We start from the raw sequence: 23,314 nt of genomic DNA, 5'->3' as shown, positions 1-23,314 counted from the left end.
GTCACCATGCTGATATTTCTCGTGAAGGTCACTGATAATATTCCCATTCTGTAATGCTGGGTGGTGGCCCACAAGCTTTGATTTCCACTAGAACAAAAAGACTATCTGAATATTTTGTATAATATTAGCCACAGCTATAATCAACATGGATGAAAACAAATTCACTCCTGAAAGTGGGGAAATGTGACACAAATGTCTTAGTGAGTGACTTCACACCTCTGGAGTTTGGATTCAAATGCTCATTTAGGTCACAAGTGGAAATGATTTTGCAGGGCTCATCCTAGTCTCATGCCACACAATTGGAAGGTTCTACTTAAGGATGGAACAGCAAGGAGTGAGATGGTTTTTGGACTGGGTAGAAGAACATCAGTATAGATGTGTGATAGAAATTTATATAACACTTCCCTGTACTATGAATAATTACCTTGCATTATTAGTACCTGTGATAAATGAGGGGGGACAGTTCCCTTTTATGGACACCCAGACAGTCAGTAGCTAGAGAATCCTTCTTAGCAGCTGTATCCTAATTGCCTTAACTGTAAAGGGTTAAGAGAAGCTTAACCTGAGTTGGCACCTGACCAGGGGAAGCAATAAGGGGGCTGTACCCTTTTAAAGTGGAAAAACTGCTGTGTGTGTGTGGTTGTTTTTTTGTTGTTGTTTTTTTAAATTATCTCTCAGGCTGGAGAGAGGGGAAGGCAGAAACAAGCTGTAAGCTTTAAGTCAGGTATGGGAAATCATCAGCATCATACTTAGAAACTTCTCATTTGGAATCCCAGATATGTGAATAGCACAGGAAAAGTTAAGACAGATGCAATTAGGAACCTTTGTGGTTGTTTTGGTTTGTGGGTTCCTCTGTGCTAACCCCAGGTGCTTTTGTTTTGCTTGTAACCTTTAAGCTGAACCCCAAGAAAGTTATTTTGGTGTTGAATCCCTAAAGCCTGAGTTTTCAGATATTTTTTAAATAAAATTTACCTTTTTTAAAGAATCCTTTGATTACAAAGTCCTTAGACAAGGGGTTGGTCTGTGCTCACATTGCTAAGGCAACTGGTTGGTATTTTATTCTCAAGCCTCCCCAGGAAAGGAGGTGAAGAGGCTTGGGGGATATTTTGGGTGGATAGGGATTCCAAGTGACTCTTCCCTGAATATTTGTGAAAATCACTTGGTGGTGGCAACAATATCTGTCCAAGGCAGAAGACTGTGCTTTGGAAGAGTTTTAACCTAAGCTGGTAGAAGATAAGCTTAAGGGGTCTTTCCTGCAGGTCCCCACATCTGTACCCTAGAGTTCAGATTTGGGAGGGGGGTTATACCCTGACAGTACCCTACTTTAAAGAATGAGGCATTATCTGGATAATTTAGAAAGGAAATAGTGGTATTTAATTAAGGTTATCTTATGCCCCTCACCTACAGCACAGAGGGACTAGGTAGGCATGGCCTATCCTTTTCTGGATCAGATATATTGTAATTTTTACCCATTGCTGTGAAAAGTCTTAGTGGACTTTTATATGTGTAAATTTTACCTGTCCATTTTCAGGCAACAGCCCTCTCCACTATGCATAGCCAAGAATAATAGGATACAATTAAGAAAGGGAAGAAACATCCTAATTGAGATATATGAGGTTCAGGAATAGCTTCCCCACTGTAAAAGTTGAAAACTCAGTTAGTCATGGCATTTAGATCTAGACAATGAAAATGTGCTGAAGGCAACAGTCCCTGCATTGGCAGGGGGACAAACAAATGATTTGATTTGGGGAAGAGGTTACAATCCAGAAGAAGCTCAACACAAGATTGAGTATTCAAGAGTCAGATGAATTACTATTCTTCCTTTTCAATAATCCTAGAGTAAACATTTACCTTTACATGTCGGAGGTTCTGGGGACCATCCAAAGTAATAGCACTGAGCAGAGTCAGGTCCTACTCTGGTATAACGTTTTGCACAGGAAAATGTCACGACATCTCCATTAAGATATTTGTCCTTCTTGGGGAAAACCTCTCCATGGGGCAGCATCAGCATCTCACATTCTATTGCTAAAGATGGCAGTGAGGGAAGGAAAGAAAATACTACATTGTAACAACTACACCTATGAAAAAGGATTCAATAATTTTGCTAATACGAACAAAATAATTTAGGGTCTGATTAAATCTGTTGAAATCAATGGAAAGGCTCCCATTGTGTGGATCAGGGCTTTGATTATCAGCAAGAAGAAAAGTCCTGATTGAGGATAGACTGGGAATCTCTAGAACTGTAAGATTCCCATCACAGGTGGGGAAGAAAAGAAGATGAGGAGGCAAAACAAAGTGAATAAAAACAAGCTGCAGAGTATAATATATTTGCTGGAAGGCAAATGATGAACCTTAACAAATGAGGGTTTGAATTTTCATCATCTTTCCCACATTCTATCTTCTAATTATAAATAATTTTGCAAGTAACTTTAAAAACAGGTCATCTTCACTGACCTGTGGTTCACTCAACAAAATTACATTTTGTGAACTGTAAATAATGAGTTGGTGAAGCTGACCTTTCAATCTGCACTATTTTCCTTCAGGCCTTTAGATATCCCTGTTACTTATTTTAATATCTGTATTAAGATTTTATTGTATTTCTTATTTTAGTAAAAATTCTGTTTGCATGAGTTGATTCAAGCACTCTAACTACCTAACATACAAGTTACTAATTCTCTAAAAATCCACTGACTATGGTAAGTAAAACCATGACACATCCCCCAGTCTAAATCAGCCGTACACCCTCAGCCCCCACTCCAGGCCATGGTATCTCTGTACAGACACTTCAGCTCCGTAGAAACGAATGGGCTTCCTGCAGCCTGCTCAGATGATTCCAGGTGGGGATTGACCACAATTACACCTATGAAATTGACCACAACCATTGGAGTTCAAGAGACACAGTACTTAATGCTTCCAGTAGCCCAATAAGAATTTTCTCTTGCTGTGGTCTTAGTACATCTCTATCACCACTTCCCACACTGGCTATATAATCTGTATAAACAGTATATGAAATGAAGTTGGAGGGATACAACAAACAGATGTCACACTGTGCCCCATCAATGATGTCACCCACATAGTTTATTCTAAATTTTCAAAGCAAACCAGGAAATGGGAAATTAGGTTGATATTTTAACCTTAGTCTATGAAGAACACTGTTTCCTTGGGATTAAGAACATAAGAACATAAGAACATAAGAAAGGCCGTACCGGGTCAGACCAAAGGTCCATCTAGCCCAGTATCTGTCTACCGACAGTGGCCAATGCCAGGTGCCCCTGAGGGAGTGAACCTAACAGGCAATGATCAAGTGATCTCTCTCCTGCCATCCATCTCCATCCTCTGACGAACAGAGGCTAGGGACACCATTCTTACCCATCCTGGCTAATAGCCATTTATGGACTTAGCCACCATGAATTTATCCAGTCCCCTTTTAAACATTGTTATAGTCCTAGCCTTCACAACCTCCTCAGGTAAGGAGTTCCACAAGTTGACTGTGCGCTGCGTGAAGAACTTCCTTTTATTTGTTTTAAACCTGCTGCCTATTAATTTCATTTGGTGACCCCTAGTTCTTGTATTATGGGAATAAGTAAATAACTTTTCCTTATCCACTTTCTCAACATCACTCATGATTTTATATACCTCTATCATGTCCCCCCTTAGTCTCCTCTTTTCCAAACTGAAGAGTCCTAGCCTCTTTAATCTTTCCTCATATGGGACCCTCTCCAAACCCCCAATCATTTTAGTTGCTCTTCTCTGAACCTTTTCTAGTGCTAGAATATCTTTTTTGAGGTGAGGAGACCACATCTGTACACAGTATTCGAGATGTGGGCGTACCATGGATTTATATAAGGGCAATAATATATTCTCAGTCTTATTCTCTATCCCCTTTTTAATTATTCCTAACATCCTGTTTGCGTTTTGACCGCCTCTGCACACTGCGTGGACATCTTCAGAGAACTATCCACGATAACTCCAAGATATTTTCCTGACTCGTTGTAGCTAAATTAGCCCCCATCATGTTGTATGTATAGTTGGGGTTATTTTTTCCAATGTGCATTACTTTACATTTATCCACATTAAATTTCATTTGCCATTTTGTTGCCCAATCACTTAGTTTTGTGAGATCTTTTTGAAGTTCTTCACAATCTGCTTTAGTCTTAACTATCTTGAGTAGTTTAGTGTCATCTGCAAACTTTGCCACCTCACTGTTTACCCCTTTCTCCAGATCATTTATGAATAAATTGAATAGGATTGGTCCTAGGACTGACCCTTGGGGAACACCACTAGTTACCCCTCTCCATTCTGAGAATTTACCATTAATTCCTACCCTTTGTTCCCTGTCCTTTAACCAGTTCTCAATCCATGAAAGGACCTTCCCTTTTATCCCATGACAGCTTAATTTACGTAAGAGCCTTTGGTGAGGGACCTTGTCAAAGGCTTTCTGGAAATCTAAGTACACTATGTCTACCGGATCCCCCTTGTCCACATGTTTGTTGACCTCTTCAAAGAACTCTAATAGATTAGTAAGACACGATTTCCCTTTACAGAAACCATGTTGACTATTGCTCAAGAGTTTATGTTTTTCTATGTGTCTGACAATTTTATTCTTTACTATTGTTTCAACTAATTTGCCCGGTACCGACGTTAGACTTACCGGTCTGTAATTGCCAGGATCACCCCTAGAGCCCTTTTTAAATATTGGCGTTACATTAGCTAACTTCCAGTCATTGGGTACCGAAGCCGATTTAAAGGACAGGTTACAAACCTTGGTTAATAGTTCCGCAACTTCACATTTGAGTTCTTTCAGAACTCTTGGGTGAATGCCATCTGGTCCCGGTGACTTGTTAATGTTGAGTTTATTGCTGACTAAATGTGATTAATGATTCTTGACTACCCCGGGAGCCATCAATTTTTCCCACCCAATCATTATCCACAATGTAACCTGCACCTAAATCATATTTATTTAAATTATTAAATGAAACAACTACAAACCCTTTTCAAAGAAATGCATTCTGTAGTGTAGAAGTTTCATTAGTACAAAAAAAAAAGCTTACCAAAACATTGGGGCTCTGGAGTCCATCCATTTATGCTACATATTGTGTGCCCCCTTGAGATTTTATTTACAGTTTTGTATCCATCTGCACATTCATATTCCAGTATGTCTTCAGGCAAAAACACCATTTTACTGGTGTAGAAATGAATATGCTGAAAAGCAGGCATCCTACATGTCTCTACAGAATTAGAGAAAGATTAGTTATTTTTATTAACTAAATACTCTGACAGCCTAAAGTATCCTCCTTATATGTACTTTGTGCATGTCAACCTTATTAACTGCATATTTTAAAAAAATTAAAAATGTAAAACTCTTCAATGTCACACCAAAACAGAGTATTCTACAAAAGTGTCGCACATTACATCTATTGCATTTGTCTTTAGAAATATGTGGAGGTAAAAGAAGAGGATTCTTAGACTCAAAAGACAGGTACAGAAGAGATCATTTTGAGCATTTAATTTGAGTCCTGATTTTGTAGGCTTCCCTCCATGCTAGTCCCACAAATGTCTTCTCAGACCTGTTTGTTCTTGACAATCTACTGTGATAGTGACTCAGGTGTTCCCCTCGAGAGTCAACACTAATGCTCTTACAATCAAGAATATCTCCTAACATCTAGCCTAACTTTTCCTTACTTAGATTCAAGCCACTGCTTTTTTTCTTACCCTCTGACACTGTGAATAATTCCCTTTCTTCAGGCACTGTACTGGATGTTGTTACTGTGGCTGTTCCAGTTGTAGTCATGCTTCCCTCAGCCATCTATGGGGATATCTTCATTGCATCTCAGAGTGAGCCTCCCAGCCCAGGTAGATAGACTCGCACTAGCAGGGCTTGAGCTAGAGTGCTAAAAATACGAGTGTGGACGATGGGTCTTGGGCTGGAGCTCAGGCTCTCAAGCCTACCCACCCCCTAGGCTTCAGGCTGCAAGAGTTACACTAAGAGCTAAACTCTCCAGGGTGGGGAAGCCAGGGCACAGATTTTCTGATCTTACCAGCTAGGCACAACATGGAACCAGAATAGGGGATGGAGCAAAGGTGATTTTAAGCCAATCTTCTGCCTTCCAGATCCTCAGACTGATCCACCCTCTTCAAGCTACCTTGTGCTGGCTACCTATGGCCCCAAGGGCTCACTCCAGCAGCCAGGGATCCCTGCAGTGCAAGGACACCCCAGTAATGTCCCTTTTCCCTAGCCAACTCGTCCATGCCTGGGGGGAACTCACACTAGCTAAACAAATCAATTTTTGGCTGTTTTGTGCAGTCAGAGCAATGCCAAGTGGATGGAGCAAGAGGCAAATTTGGCTTTGTATGTATAAAAGGGTTAGGGATGGAACACCATGTACAGCCGTATATATAATGTTTTAACTGCATTTAACAATATTGGACCTTATATTGACCCATTTTATCCCATTTGAAGGTCTAGTCCTTGTTTACTAACCAAATTAATCCATGCTGTGGCACTGTCATGCTCACTGTCTGTATTTCCATCATCATGACATGCATGCCAGAAACATTTCCCCACTGAATTCCATATGAGTCATAAGGTGCAGAAAGCTCCTATAGAAATGGGAGATTATTCTTGACTGGAAATATGGGAAAATGCTTGAAAAGAGGCACTCATCCAAAAAACTGTCTATTTCTTCATTGTACAAATTTTGTATCCTGTTTTGTTTTGAAGCTTCCCAGTTTGACACAGCTCTGGTAGGTGCTATCACAAGGGACACCACTTTGTAGAGCCAGGACTGTCCGCAGCTTCAAGTTCATGTATTTCCAGAGGCAGTCAACATAGAGGGGATTCTCATAGTCATGGCAGCTATGCTGATTATGATATAATTGTACCCTTGCTCTGTGAAACAGAATGGACCTCATCTTAAAAACTAATTATAAGTGAGTTCTTTCAGTCACAAAGGTGATACTAATAGATGGAATAACCAGGAGATAATGTATCCTGGAATCAAAGGAATGCCCTAAACCTCATTTGGGCTGGGCTAATACTGTAAGTCATTATTTCATGAAAGTGGGAGATTTAGATCTCCACCATTAAAACCATACTTCCCCTGGCCTGGAAAAATGGGACGTTTTAAGATACCTAAGGTGATAACAATAAGAACAAAGTTTTGAAACCTTTGTACTCTGGTGTTTTACATAAAATACATCTCCTTATGATTTAAATACAGATCAGACAATGGCAGTAAGTTCTTTTGTTTATGATGGCAACACCTTCCCAAATAATAGATTAGTTAAAATAAGAAAAAAAGAGTTACAATTAAGGGAAAATCCAGTAAGGAGCCATGTGACAAAAACAGAGATATTCAGTCATTAAACTACTCACTTATGCATTCTGGAAAAGGACTCCATCCTTCTTCAAGACATTGTATCTCCCCTGTCTCATTTCCTTCTGGAGTCATGTAACCAATCTGACACCTATATGTTGCTTTTTCATTTAAACCAAACCTGTTCTTTGTTTCAAAGAAATAACCATGAGGTACCTCTGTCCTTCCACATATTTCTAAAGCAGGGAGAAAATGACATTACTTCAAGAAAAAATACTGTTAATTAACGTGTTCTATAAATATAAGGTGACCATGAGGAGAGATGAACATGAAATTAAATGGAGTAATGCCATTTAAAAACTCCTTGAACAATTCACTTCATTCCTTCATATTGTTCTGACTTTATGGAGAGCAGGTGGGATGTCAGTAAGGAAGGATAAAGGTCATCACGCCATATTGCTGCCCAGCTCTCATCATTTCTGATAGTGTCTCACCAAAGTCAAACTAAAAGTTGGATGGAAGGAAATGATCATTTTGGTTTTGATACTAATGGTTCTTATTTTATGGCAATTCTTTGATTTGTTTGTGGACAAGTAATTCTGTGAAGAAACTTCATATTGTTAAGGTACTTGACAAATCAGAAGGGTCTTGTACATTTAATTCAATTCAATTCAATTCAATTCAAAGGAACAGTGCTGCTAGCAGGGTTTTACCCTTTAAGGGCACTCACTCAGCTTTAGAATTAACTCTCTGCCTGAATTTTCTGACCTTCAGGATAAACTGCACAGCTCATCTGTTTTCCCAGGCAATAGGAATGGACAATGAGTTTGTATGGCTACATTTTCTTATGGTATTGCTGACTAGAATTACAACCTGTATTTTAAATTGTATATGTGATATCTTAATTGATTTCCAGGCCCCAGTGGTACTGGACAAATTGTGCAAATTGCCCCACAGAAGAAGGGGAGGCAGAAAGAGAAGGTAGGGCCATGGCTTTAACTCACTTTAAAACACCCAGAAGTGTTAGTTAGGCATAGTCAGAGGAACATGCTGCACCATCCTAACATGGTATACTACACTGTGGCAAGACATCTGGGGACAGTCTGGAGCTTACAGCCAAGATAGCCTGGGTTCAATCAAGAAGCACCTTGCTCTGCCCCTGGAGCTGGGCTATATAATCAGGGAAAGGAAGCTAAACAATGGAGAGGGGACCAGAAACTACACTGGCTACTATAGGTGGCAGGTCACTATCCTGACCAGAGCCCTGGAGACTCTGTTTATCGTACTATACATTTGGTTGCTGATTCAAGGCTCTGCAGTCTCAAGGGCCTTATGAACTGGATGAAGTGGTTCCTCCCCTGACATGACACCTAAGGAATAGGAAAAAGCCTGCCTGCCTCCTAGAACACCAAGAAGCAGTAGGAAGTCTGATAGCAAGGGTCAGTTTGGAGGCCTTCTTAAAGAGGACACTTTTTTTTGTTAGTTTGGTTTTGGCTCCTGGTTCTTGGATCCTGTACAGGTGGTGTAGTCAACAGGATTCCATTTGAGCCCCCTGCCCCAAGAAGGGTCAGGATGAAATACTCTGATTATTCCTTCAACATAACAGACAGTGGGAGACTGGAACTGGTGGTTTCTGGAGGCACAGCATGCAGCTCAGCCATACCTACAGGACACACAGCTGGTAGAGCATGAGAGGAATTGCCCATAACAAAAAGCACAGCTGGTGTCCCAACAGCCTCAAGAAGAGATCCAAATAGTCACACCCCACAACAGGAGGTACTATGTGCAGAGCAAGAGCAGAACCACCAGCTTCAGACAGACATGGCCAGACTGCTCATCCAGCAAACTGCAGGGGAAGATACCAGCCTAGTAAATCTCCTGAGCCTCACCCTGACCAAGCTGAATGGGGATGATGACCCAGAGGCCTATTTGATCACTTTGGACCAGGCCTGGGAAAGGAGTACTGAACTGTGTGACTTGCTCCTACCTCACCAGCAAAACATAAGTGGCCTACCATATGCTGAGTGAGGCTACAGCATAGTCATATACCACACAAAAGATGAGGATAATGGACTGACTTGGCATCTACTTGGAAATATATCAGAGTTTTGGGGCTGAACCATTTTCTGCCAGAGTGCACCCATGTGGTGTGGCCCAATGACTCAGGATATGGTTGCCTAGTGGCTCATTTCAGAGACTGAGACTATGGGAACTAATGGACAGTATTGTTCTGGAAGATGATCCAGCTGTGGTACAAGCCTGGATCCAGCATTTCTGTCTGACATGTTTAGCAGTGGCCATGGAAATGACTGAGAGGTTCCAGAAGGTCAAAACACCCACAATGGGCAGGTGTGGTCAGGAACAGCAGCAGGAAATCGCACAGAAATGCCCACACAGAGGGTTGGCTCAGAGCCACTGAAATTCTGGACTGAGGCCCACCCACAACAATAGCACAGACAGAAAGGACCAACCCTCCGCCCTTCCCCCCCACCAAACCCAAATTGTCTGGAGCATACCACTTCTTGTCTAGGGAGGATGGGTGGTTTGTTATCACTCTGGGGACCTGGGATACATTTGGCATGAATGCTCCCTTATGAACTGTGACTATCTGGGATGCTACTTTGATTAGTCTAGGGAAGTGAACAACCAATCCATAGGCCATCCTAGTACCTTACGTAACACAAACAAAAATAGGGCCAAACACCATGGAGAATTTGGTAGATTCAGACTGTGGGCAGACCAGTTCCAACACTACTAGTTTCATTCTAGGCCTTAAATCAGGGACATCCCATCTAGGTGTCATGTAGTCATGATGAAGTGTGAACATACCTGACAGACTTAATGATCCTGTGTGTGGTGTACCAGATGGACCAGCTCCAGGTAGAAGTGATGGATCATCTATCCTGGTCAGTGATCCTGGGATGGGACTGAAAACATCTTCTGGCTCTCTTGGGAGAAGAGTCTGTCCCATCTTTCCCTGAAACCCTGAAGTGGCAAGGAGGAATACACTTAGCAGACACCTGGGATCTAGCTCTGTTGCCCAATCAGACCTTTGTGAAATTCCTCAGAAGACCTGAAAGCCACAGAACCACCAGTGGAGGGCTGGGAAGGTTAGGCAAGTCTGGGTCTGTCAAAGGTGACTCCACAGAGCCTAAAGGTGACCATGGGAGCAGACCTTAGAGACTGGGCCTCCTACCAACATAAACCCCTTTATGACCAGGAGAGGGGCCCAGCAGAACAATCTTCCACTCTAGATTACAGTGTACTAAGTGACATCTTTGACACTGTGGTGGCCTAACACAAAGACCAACTGTCCTGGGATGTTGGTTTGTTTCTTGGCCAGACTATACAAACAGGTAGCGGATATCTGCCTCTTATGTCCTGACTGCCAGAGACTAGCCATTTGGTATGAACCAGGGGTTATGCCTTCACCATCACCATGTGGCACCATATTTAGACAATGTCATAATCTACAGTTAGGACTGGTCCACCCATCTCTGGGATTTGGCCATAGTCCTGCAGTCACTGTGCGATGCCAATTTGATGGTGAACCCAAGAAACTGCAAAAAGGAAAGGCAAAGGACTAAATAGAACCCCTAGTCAATAAAGTGGAAGTACAAAATGGATACCATTAATGAAGGCGCCTTAGAACCCACAAGGAGAGATGCAATTCTTGGCTGATTCCTAGGTGGGGCACAGGATCTAGTACAAGAGGTGAATTTAGCTGAAACACTCTGTAATAGTGACAATAATGTAATTAAATTTAACATTCTTGTGGAGGGGAGGGGGAATACCAAAGACACCCACCATACTAGCATTTAAATTTAAAAAGGGGAACTACACAAAAATGAGGAAGCTAGTTAGGCAGAAATTAAAAGTAACAGTGAGAAGAGTGAAAAGCCTGAAAACTGCATGGAAACTATTTTAAAACGCCACAATAAAGGTTCATACTAAAGGTATATACCAAATTTTTAAAAAAGCAGCAACAAGATCCAAAAAAAGTGCCATCAAGGCTAAACAGAGTAAAAGAGGCAATTGGAGGCAAAAAAGAAGCATACTTTAAAAACTGAACATCAAATCCTACTGAGGAAAACAGAAAGGAGCATAAATTAAGGAATATGAAATTGCAGAACTAGTAACTGTGGTATGTAACCTATCACTTAAATGTGCCTCTGTGCCAGATGCTGGAAGATAGCTAATGTAACACTGATTTTTTTAAAAAGGCTGTAGAGGGAATCCTGGTAATTACAGTCTGGTAAGCATAACTTCAGGACCAGACACATTGATTGAAACCATAGTCAAGAACTGACTTATCAGACGTATAGATGAACATATGTTGGGGAAGACTGAACACAGATTTTGTAAAGGGAAATCATGCCTTACCAATATATTAGATTTCTTTGAGGATATCAACAAGCATGCGGACAGGGTGATCCAGATATAGTGTACTTGGACTTTGTCAAATGCTTTCTGAAAGTTCCACACCAAAGGCTCTTAGGCAAAGTAAACAGTCATGGGATAAAAGAAAAGGTCCTTTCCTGGATCAGTAACTGGTTAAAACATAGGAAATAGGGTAGGAATAAATGGTCAGATTTCACTATGTAAAGAGGAAAATATCAGGGTCTCCCACTGTTCAATATATTCATAAATGATCTGGAAAATGGGTTAAATAGTGAGGTGACAAAGTTTGCAGATGATATTGAATGACTCAACATAATTAAGTCCAAAGCTGACAGCAAAGAGTTACAAAGGGCTGTCACATAACTGGGTGACTGAGCAACAAAATGACAGATGAAATTCAAAGTTGAGAAGGGCATAGTAAAGCACACTGGAAAACATAATTCCAACTATTAATGGAAAATGATGGGTTCTAAACTAGCTGTTAACACTCAAGAAAGAAGTCTTGGAGTCACCATAGATAGTTTTCTGAAAACATCTGCTCAATGTGCAGTGGCAATCAAAAAAGCTAACTGAATTATTGGAACCATTAGGAAAGAGATAGATAATAAGATAGAAAATATCATAATGCCACTGTATAAATCCATGATACCCCCACATCTTGAATACTGATACAGTTCTGGTTGCCCCATTTCAAAAATATATATTAGAATTGGAAAAGGTACAGAGAAGGGCAACAAAAATGATTAGGTGTATGGAACAGCTTTCGCATGAGAAAAGATTAAAAAGATTGGGACTGTTCAGTTTGGAAAAGAGTGACTGAGGGGGAAATATAATAGAGGTCTATAAAATCATGAATGGGGTAGAGAAAGTGAATAGATAAGTTTTATTTACTTCTTCCATAACACAAAAACTAGGGGTCACCCAATTAAATTAATAGGCAGTAAGTTTAAAACAAACATAAGGAAGTACTTCTTCACACAATGCACAGTCAACCCATGGAACTCGTTGATGGAGGACGCTGTGAAGGCCAAAAATATAAGAGGGTTTAAAAGAGAATTAGATAAGTTCATGGAGGATAAGTCCATCAATGACTATTACCCAAGATGGTCAGAGATGCAACCCCACTGGTGTTGGAACAATTTTTTATAGTTGGGTGCTGAAAGCCATTGAACAAAACTGTAAACCTTGTACATGATGGAAACCACTTAAAGCTAGGGGGTGCTGCCACACCCTCAGCATCCCTAGTTCCAACTACCCCATGCTCTGGGTGTCCCTACACCTCTGCCAGAAGCTGCCACAGGACAACAGGAAATGGATCACTTGGTAATTGCCCTGTTCTGTTCATTCCCTTTGAACTATCTGGCACTGGCCACTGTCAGAAGACAGGATATGGGGCTATATGGACCATTAGTCTGATGCAATATGGCCATGTTTATGTTCATTGGCCAATGTATCTGTTCCAAGCATCAAAAAACAGGTGCGTCTTTCCTGGGCCCAGCCAGATATTATGGACAGTTTATGCTAATTTTTGCCTCACTGGAAGCACTTCTCATAGACCTTATTGAAAACTCATCCACAAGACAGATTGGAGTCACCTCAGTGAGACCAGGTGTTTCAGGAAATGAAGAGAATTCTCGGCAATAAATGCTTTCTGCACAGCCCCGACTTCACACGGGAGTTTTTTACAGACCAATGCCTCACAGTTAGCCCTGGGTATGGTCCTTTCCCAACTGTTCCAAGGCCACTAATATCCCATCCTCTTCATGAGTAGGAAGCCCCTAGACAGAGAGATGTGGTACTCTGCCCTCAAAAAGAAATACTTGCCCATCTGCAGGGCCACTAGGATGCTAGTACACTCCCTGTTGGGTACTGTGTTTATCTTGATCACTGATCGTATGGCTCTGCACTAGCTCCACATGATGAAATGTCAATGTCACTTCTGAGCAGTAGAACACTGTCCAGGAAAGGAACAGCATAACACTGATTTCTGTTCTCTGACTGAGGAAGATGTAGGCATGATTGAGTGCACCAATGGGTCCAGTCAAAGAGGAGAGATATGTGGTCAGGTGTACTACCCCTTTCAGGAACAGTCTGGCGCTTACAACACAGGTTGCTACAGGTTGCAGGCCCATTAGTCTTTAGGTCACTAGTCTGACGAGGGCCCTAGAGACTTTGTATGTCTGACTGTAAGTTTTGTTTCTCTGACTCCAGGCTCAGAGATCTCAAGGGCCGTAAGAATAGGTTAAGCAGTTCCTCCCCAAGCTGACATCTAAGGGAAAGGGAGAATAAGCCAGCCTGCTTACTAGAACAATAAGGAAGCACTAGGAATTCTGCCAGAAGGGGTAAGTTTGGAGGGTTTTTTTTAAGGAGACACATTTTTGTTAGTTTGGTTTTGGCCTCCCCCTCGAGGATCCTATACACACACACACACACACTCCTCCAGACTGGTGGAGGTGGGGGGAGGGATTGGGCTTCCTACAGTACAATACCTCCCTGGGCCAGTTTGCCTCCACACCTTTCCCAACACAGGCTAGTCACTAAATGCCATAATTTGGCTCAGGTAACATCGCCGGTTATTAAGGTTGCTGGAAAAAATTGTTTAAAAAATTTTTTAAAAAAAAAGTTAAAATAATTGTACAGTTGTTTTGTTAAGAAACTCAGGCACTTGGATGCTTTGGGGAAAGGACTTGCAACTTGACTGGGATGTCCACCTGGCATCAAGAATGTATCTTTTACTGTCCTCCAGAATATTCACTCAAATTTGGCCAAGTTATAAGTTTATGTAAGCCTCAGATTTTAAATGCCCAATACAGATCTGTTACAGTTTGACAGCTAAATTCTTTTCAGATCCTGTCCACATTGAGCATATTCTAGGGCTGCAGGGGCTGAACTGGACTTCCCTGAAATTGCTCTTCCTAGCTTCCAGGGGGCCACAATGGTTCTGGGCATCAAAACTGAAATAATTGAAACTCTCTCTCCTGCACTCTCATTCCCCACAGGGATGGTGCCCAGTCAGCCTGGAGAAGGAGAAGGAAATAGAATGACTGAAATGCAATGGAGTGAAGACCATCAGGGAGCAGAGCCAACCTGTAAGGAGGGATATAAGAAGAACCAGGAGAGGCTCAGGGTGGGGATAAGGAACAACAAGTATGGGATGCAGGAAGAGCATTATTATTATTAATAATGTTTATTATTCCCACAAATATATTTGGCTGTTCACAGAAGATAAAGAAATACTTAGTACCTGTCCCAAGAACTTTACAATCTAAATATTAGACATGACACAACAAGTGGGTGGTGACAAAGAGCATAGAGGGTCTGGATGAGGAAGGATGAGGGTCACAACAACATATCTGATAGTTACTCAGGTCAAGAATACACATTCTCATAAATTATCTGCTAGAATTGATACTATAACACTAGCTTATAGAAATCAAAGAATAGATTGGGACACTGCAAGTAGTAACTCCAGCACAAACAGGCAGAGCTAAACTCCTTACTAATGCCCTGATCAGATATAACAATATATTAAAAACAAAAAAAAACTTAGCATTAAGATAAAGATACAGCACCACCTATTGGTGGAGGTTCTATCTATACTAATCATTACACTATTTTTGTATTTCTCTTAAGCAGAACATGATAGCAGTGTTTTTGCAGTTGTTTAGTCAGGAGCCCAAAAGAACAAAAATGCTGCTTACGGTTAAAGATACATCTTGGAGTAGGCATCCAGTTATTCTTTGTGCATGTAGCTTTTGCTTGCTGATTTTCAGGGATATATTCATGATCACACACATACGAAATGTCATCACCTTCTTTGTAGACTTTCTGCCATAGAATTAGGAATCTACCATTTGCCAACCAAATGGGAGAACACTTTTCTAAAGGAAAAAGGTTTAGTACAATTAGCAGTTGGACAGCAGGCGTTTAAACTGGGAGGAAAAAAAACTGAGATACTTTGGCTTTCCACCTTCTGTCAAGCCTCCCATTCTATGCACCAGTATTCTACACTTCGGATCCCTCATTAAAACTCACCTCTTTCGCTCTCACTTCCTATATCATTCTGACCACCAATGTATGTAAGCCTACTGATCTTGTACTGGAACAGCTATCCTGTGCATTGTGTTGGCCTGAATTTGACTCTAGGCTCTTTGGGGAACAGATCTTGTCCTTGTTTGTGCTTTGTGAAAACCCATGCATGCCCACAGATCTATTTAATTCACAACACCACGCCAGGTTGTGGTGACCCCCACTTCTCTCTTCTAACTTTTCATGGGAAGTAGCTATTCCTATCTAATGGAGATTGTCCTTTAGTTTTTCAAAGTGTAGAATAGAAGTTTTCAAACATTAAGACTTCAAAAAATGAGCCCTTTACACATTGGGGGCTGGAGGGGTAAAATCTCATGATATTTCTGCCACTTCTAATGTAAAAATAGAATAAGCTGCACATTAAAAATCCATACAGGGCCAATTAGTGTGCATTCCCCCTGCCTACTATAAGAGATTAGAATTTCAGTTTTGAAACTAAAAATTTAGGATTGTCTGTATCCCCACCAGCCAAGACACTCTGTGAATGATTAAGCACCCACTGTTTAATTTTTTTAATCACTGGAGCCATAAAGTTGTAATTGCTAATCTACAAGTATTTATAATTTTAAATACTATTGCACTGAAGAGCATTCCAAGGTGCTAAGAGTGTGGGGAGCAGTGAGGTGGGACGTTGAAATAGGGGAGTCTGGCAGGCTAGGAAGAGGGAGAGGTTTTAATCTGAGGATGTGTACTTAGTGCAGCCCCCTGCTCCAGTGTGGAGATACATTTTGGTGGCTGGTGGCCCTCCTAAGGTCTCATAGAGGAAAGCAGGACCTGTCCTCCTGAAGAGACAGCATCCTCACAGGAGGTGGAGGGGGAAGAATAGATTTGGCAGGGAAGTATCCATGGAGAGGTGCTGACTGGGCACTGGACTCAGGTCTAGAATTAGGCCTTATACTGGGGAATGCTGGGGTCTGCAGCTGAGATGCAAAGATGCAGAAGGAGAGCGAGAACTGATGATGATGCGGAGCCTGGCTGTGATGAGTGATGGGGGAAACAGCTGGAGACTCTGAGACGCCAGGGAACTCCATGAAAAAATCTTCACAGCAGATGGAGAAAACTTGGGTGTAGGTTACAGATTTCTCCAACTGGAACTCAAAGCTTTCCACTTAAAGTGGATCTGGCTTTGTAAAAAGCTTTGTGCACTAATCTGGGAAATCTTAGATATTGGCTAAAGACTTTATGGAACAGCTGTGATGCTTTTAGGTCTCTCAGACTCCCCTGGTCTGCGCCCAACCTCTGAATTACTTTCCAGCCCAGAGTCAATTCTCTAGGTACTAAGCGTGTTCCCTACACATACCAGTTCCCAGAATATGCTGAGGTATAGAGCTGGACAGGGAACAGTTTTCCTATTTCACTTTAAGACAAAACGTGAGTTGAATTTTTTCATAACAAATATGAGAGACAGAGAGAGAGAGAGAGATGCTCACCCCAGAATATCCAAGAGCCAAGTGGTGGGCACCTATATGATAAGTGAGAACCAGGTCAAGTCCCTGCTTTGCCATTCTCCTACATCCCAGCTAAGTGACCTAATCACTGCCCTCATCACTGATTATAAGACACTGGTAACACTACTGGGTTCAAAGGTGATTCACTATACTCTTCTGGGATGGCTACACCTCATAACCAAAGAGCAAATTAGTCCTTACTATTCAGGAAACTGGAGTTATCCATGAATGATTGTTTGCTATGGGGGCTACGAGTAGTAATAGCAAAACATGAACAGCAAAAGATGCCAGTGGAATTACATGAGCAGCACCAAAGAGTAGTAAAATGAAAGGAGTGGCCAGAAGTTATGTTAGGTGGCTGGCTTTAGTTCAAGATATAGAAATAGAAAGTAACCTGTATAACTCCTGCAACAGCCATTGAAACATACCAGAAATGGTACCATGTCACCCATGGAAGGGGGCTATGAAGCCCTGTCAATGGCTGTACATTGACTTTGCAGAAAAATAAACAAATTTATTTAGTTGTGGTTGATGCTTATTCTTGGTGGTCAGAGTTGGTTCACATGACAACAACCTCTTCTGTTTGCCATGTAGAGTTTACCTACAGGCCTCTTTTCAGATAATGGTCCATAATTTATTTCTGAAGATTTTCAGACATTTCTATGGCAAAATGTGTGGAAGCATATTAGGTGATGCTATCACCCAGCATCAAATGGATTGGCCGATTATTTTAAGCAAATATGGAAACAAGCATTAGACAAAAATCATAGGGGATACGCTGCATTGCAAATTTCCTGTTCTCATATAGGTCTACCCCACAATCTGCCAGCTGAGTTTTTTAAGACATTAGGTTAGATACTACATTTGCTTTACTTAGACCAGACTTACTGAGAATACTCAGTGAAAAACAGCAAACAGTCAAAAACCCACAATGTAAACCTTTCAGGTTTTTCTGCATAGGACAGGCAGTGTTGGTACAAAATCACCAGGGAGGGATGAAGTGGGGAAAAGATGTGGTAAAGCAGATATTGGGACCAGTGACATGTTTGGTAGAGGTAAAAGGGGAGACAATGAAGAGGCACACTGATCAACTGTTACCAGATACAAGCTCAGGATGGTTATAGGACAGGGATCGGCAACCCGTGCCAGTTTGTTTACCTGCCGTGTCCGCAGGTTCAGCCGATCGTGGATCCCACTGGACACGGTTCACCGCTCTAGGCCAATGGCGGCAGCGGGAAGCGGTGGCCAGCACATCCCTCGGCCCGCACTGCTTCCCACAGCCCCCATTGGCCTGGAGTGGCGAACTGCAGCCAGTGAGCCACGATCGGCGGAACCTGCAGACGCAGCAGGTAAACAAACCATCCCAGCCTGCCAGGGTGCTTACCCTGGTGAGCTGCATGCCAAAGATTGCCGATCCCTGTGCTAGAAGATAATGGCCAAAAGAGAAGGAGAATGAGCATGCTCCTGCTGAGCATGATCCATAAGGAATAGGACAAAGTTCAGGTGTCACTCACTTTTCCTGGCAAGTACCACTGGCCTCAGTGAAATCACAGACCTCCCATACGGTTACATTTATGAACATTTTCACTGTGTTTGTTTTAAATGAGGAATTCACAGGGCAGGAGTGTGCTGTTTTGAAAACTATATTAAAGTATACAAGCACCCTCTGCATAAAGCTATTAAAGTGAGATCCATGTGGACTTGATCAGTATTTTCCTCATCCTGTTTGCAGGCTGGGGGGCTCTGTAGGGAAACATGCAATATGGGTCTAGTAGCAGTCAGTAAAGAGGAAGCCTGTAGTAAGATGGGGTGAATTGTGCCTCCCTGCCTGGGGGACCAGCCTGCTTTCTCGATGTGTGTTTTTGGTTTTGTGTGTAAAAATTTTGGACATTAAGAAATAAAGTATTGTTATTATGCAACCTTCCCAAAAGGATATTTTGTGTGTTTATCTAGCTTCTCTGTTTGTATGCCATGACTAACAAGGGGAAAATCCTATTAAAGATTTTTTCATGTCCCTGGATTACAAGTCTTGACTGGGAGATGTAAAGGCCAGACTACCAAAGCATTGTTATACAGTCTCCCCACTCCCCCCAACCTGGTTCCTTCAAATGCCGCTGCTACTGATGCGCTACATATTTATTAGTGTTTCATGCTACAATAGTATTTTTAAGGAAAAGCAAATTTACATTTACTTACTAAGACATTTTGGCATCGGGTCCCAGCCATCTGCAGTACATCTGATGAGATTCCAGGTGCTCTCACTCTTAGATACATAACCATCAAGACATCTGTAGAAAATTGTCACCCCTAAACGTACTGGAAAATCTTTTTCTCTGTGGTTTTTGTAATAGCCAGTTAATCTGCCATTTTCTATATGTGGGTAGTCACAGAGTTTCACTTTAAAAGAAAGTTTGGAACATATATATATTACAAAGTACATGAAAGAAAATTTCACTGTTATATTCACTCATCAGTTCTCTCCTCAGTTTTAGTACTTTGCATTTGAATGTTACATTAAATGTAGTCATGAGTTCAGGACATATACAATACGATGATCTGGGTTATTTTACTTTTCATCTCCATAAGCTTTTCCTACCAAGTAGAATGGGACAGCTTTAGAAATTATTGCATAATGGTTTGTTATTCACAGACTCCAGGAAAGATTACCCTGTTCTGTGGAAACTCATTGGAAGATGTGGGAGGAGGGGAGAGTTCTGCAAGGTTCCACTCACAGTTCACTCAGATTGTTCAACTGGCACATGCATTACTGCTTTCACCTGGTGAGCAAGGGGTCCTCCCCCAGAACCCACATATTGTGAGGGATCTGTTTGTGGTACAGGGCCAGCCACAAGTGGGCAAGATGGTACCTTGGAGGTGACTGATTTCCCTCCACACACAACAAGCTCTGTGTTTACCACAAAATCTGTAGTCCCATTATGAGAGGGTTAATTTATAATGACACTGGTGGGCTTCCCCTCCTCCTGTTTTAGACAGCTCTCATTTATTGTTAAATATCATGGGCCAAATTCCTCAATTTTTACTTAGTCTCTACTCAACAAAACTCTCTCATTGCAGCCACTGGGATTTTACCTGAGGAAAGATTAAGTAAACGTTTAAGAAAAAACTTTAGCACAAGAAGAACCACCTGGAAAAAACTGTGACAGTTCAGAATAAATGAAGGTACCAAATCTGAGGGCACAAAAGTAGGGCTGTGGTGTATATGAGTGACTCAGAGTCTAAATATGCCCCATAGAGTTTCTTATCATTCATATTATACTGGTATTGTGCCTGGCATGCTACCATTTTGATAGGTAAAATACAGAGATACAAATCTTCCCTGTAGGAGGTTGATCTTAACACTTTTGCAAAGTCAATCATAGTGTATATGTTGCTCATACAATTATTTACGACTATGCTATCTGATATCATACCACGTTGTTTTCACAGGGACTTTTTCCAAGACATTTAAAGTAAACTTTGCAAAAGGGAAAAGCCCTGCAGGTCTGAATCTTTCATTTCTGTTTATTGCAGAAATGAGGCCACCAGATCCTTTTTATTTAAATATTTTTATACTGTCAACTGCACACATTATATAATCATGGATTTTGATAGTGTCTAAACACGTTAAGACATAAAAGCAACTTACAGCTACATCTTGGAATAGGTAACCAGCCATTCTTTGTACATTCTGCTGTCTTTTCCCTGTTGTCTGTGTCAAAGTGAAATCCACGATTGCAGTCTACTCTGATTACATCATCTTCTCTGAACACTCTCTTTTGGGGCTGGAAGGTTCCATTAGTCACTGCTGGAGGATCACAAGTAATTTCTATACAGAAATAAACAAACAAGTTGAAATGGAAACAGGACTTAAGACCATAAATCCCCTTCAGTTAAGATTCTTTATATCCAACTTTTTTTTTACCTCTCGACATTGCAATATACGAGCACTTTCTGCATCAAACTGTGAGATCCCTGAGCACGTAATGAAGTCTGTAGCTCTTCTCCTGTCTCTGCTGCTAGGAGGATCTGCTTAAGGTAATTTTATTTTATTTTGCTGTGTGGGGAACAGGGAGCAGGTAGTTGTTGTTACAAGTATCATCCTGATTAAGGTGGGAAAGCTTTATCAAAAAGGCAAGTCTTGCAGTGTGACCTAAAACTGGACAGACATAATTTTTGTTATGTTATCTGGAAGTTCATCCCAGAGCTGGAGCTGGATCTCCTTCACCAAAAATGCCCCCCCTCTCTCTCTCTCTCTCTCTCACACACACACACACACACACACCCTAGGCTTGATTTGCATTGTCCCAAAGGAGTGAAAGTCTTGGCACATCATAAATGGAGATGTGAGTTCCAATGAAGGTGGGTCCTGAGCTACTAATGGCTTTGTGTTTATGATCAGAAGAACCCCTCCACAATACATGGATTCCGGAGAAAGAACTCTCCACCGCTTCAGGATCGGCAACCTGCCAGGTCCACCCATAATTTACCCAGCCAATCTCATTAGGGCAAGGAGTAGAGCAGGGATCAACAACCTTTGGCACGTGGCTTGCACCCTGGCAGGCTGGGCCGGTTTGTTTACCTGCCACGTCCGCAGGTTTGGCGATCGCGGCTCCCACTGGCTGCAGTTCGCACCTACATGGTAAGTGAGAGAACCAGGGCAAGTCCCAGGTTTGCCACTCCAGGCCAATGCGGGAGCCGCAACCAGCCGAACCTGTGGACATAGCAGGTAAACAAACTGGTGCGGCCCGCCAGGGTGCTTGCCCTGGCGAGCCGCATGCCAGAGGTTGCCGATCCCTGTTCTACTCCTTGCCCTAATGAGATTGGCTGGGTAAATTATGGGTGGACCTGGCAGGATTAACCCTGAGGTGAGAAATGCAGAACATAAACCTTAGTGTCCATATGAGACAAGGGTCCTACAAACAAGACTCCTTCACTACACAACGCTGATTCCGCCCCAGAGCCACTCAATTTTAATAGCTAGCTTTCAAATAGACCCTACTTTCTCTTCACCACATTCAAATAGCCCGTAAATACTCAGGAACTCCCCAGTCTCCTGGAAAGTCATCCCTCCAAGACATATTTTACTATATGCCAGCATGGAAATGGACAAGTCAGATCTGGTGTCAGAAATTAAAGTGCCCACTCATTCTATAGGGCTCATTGCACTATCGATAAGTATATGGAAGGCTCCTATCCCCATGGTACCTATATATCAGGCCCACATGCCAGAGCATTTTCCTCAATCCATATAATAGTGAACCTGGGAGTGATATGGAACAGTTTCTAAACAAACCAGAATACAATAAATATAATTACAACTCCCATAGCATGGCATGAATAAGAGGCATTTGAGTACATGAGTGAATTTCACCTGCTGTCCTGATTACAGTAGTACCACTTATAGAAATATTGGAAATGCTCACCTGCTTCTGCACTTTGAACTCTGCAGTGTTTTGGGGAATGCACTCAGCCCTGCTGTATCAGGCATAGATTACGCACATGGATAGTCTCTAGAGCTTCATAAAAATTAGACTGAATATCAAATGATGTGAGCTGAAGTGGTATATATGAGAGTTTGCTGTAACAGCACTTGACTATATCAGCATTGAGTATATTTAATATAACACCACACCAGGGAAGAGTTAAGCTAAAGTGTTGCATATTTTGATTAATTTTGCATCTCACCTTGTCCATTAGCACATAAAGCCCAGAGAAGCTGAATGACGATACAGCTCAGCAAAGTCATCCTGGTGGTTGACAAAGTAAACCCAGCGCTTGTAATGGCTGATGTTGAGTTCTGCTCCTCTCTGGATTCTGTCCTCAGCAACTGCTTTTAAAGATTGATCTTGCTTTCTAACCCCTCCCTGTAGTTGTATCATCTCTCTTTCAACAGAAAGATACTAGAGATAACATGTGTAAACTCCAACGGGAATACAGTTCGAGGGTTTGTTTTTTTCCCAATATTTTCTTTCAGTACATGAAATTTCTCTCCACACAGCGTGATCTGGGAAATACTTGTACTAAGTACTAAGCTATCTACTACTGGGAGTTCAGAAAAAT

General features: G+C 41.7%; 1 protein-coding gene across 1 annotated transcript in view; it reads right to left on the bottom strand.

The window, feature by feature from the left end:
* Positions 1–28: 28 nt before the first annotated feature.
* The window catches only part of LOC120394982 (complement factor H-like), a gene marked incomplete at its 5' end in the record, with an annotated part of 95,295 nt that continues 72,009 nt past the window's right edge, over positions 29–23,314 (bottom strand). Inside the window, 9 exons of the mRNA XM_039519160.1 lie at positions 29–87; positions 1,852–2,025; positions 5,052–5,228; positions 7,376–7,552; positions 10,146–10,301; positions 15,419–15,598; positions 19,451–19,651; positions 20,901–21,080; positions 22,940–23,081. Of these exons, the coding sequence (XP_039375094.1) occupies positions 29–87; positions 1,852–2,025; positions 5,052–5,228; positions 7,376–7,552; positions 10,146–10,301; positions 15,419–15,598; positions 19,451–19,651; positions 20,901–21,080; positions 22,940–23,081 (1,446 nt within the window). The remainder of the gene's footprint in view (positions 88–1,851; positions 2,026–5,051; positions 5,229–7,375; positions 7,553–10,145; positions 10,302–15,418; positions 15,599–19,450; positions 19,652–20,900; positions 21,081–22,939; positions 23,082–23,314) is intronic.

This window comes from Mauremys reevesii, unplaced genomic scaffold, assembly GCF_016161935.1.
Source record: "Mauremys reevesii isolate NIE-2019 unplaced genomic scaffold, ASM1616193v1 Contig87, whole genome shotgun sequence".
Classification (NCBI taxonomy): Eukaryota; Metazoa; Chordata; order Testudines; family Geoemydidae; genus Mauremys; species Mauremys reevesii.
The sequence above is the reverse complement of the archived record's forward strand: the minus strand, read 5'-3'. Positions and strand labels throughout refer to the sequence as shown.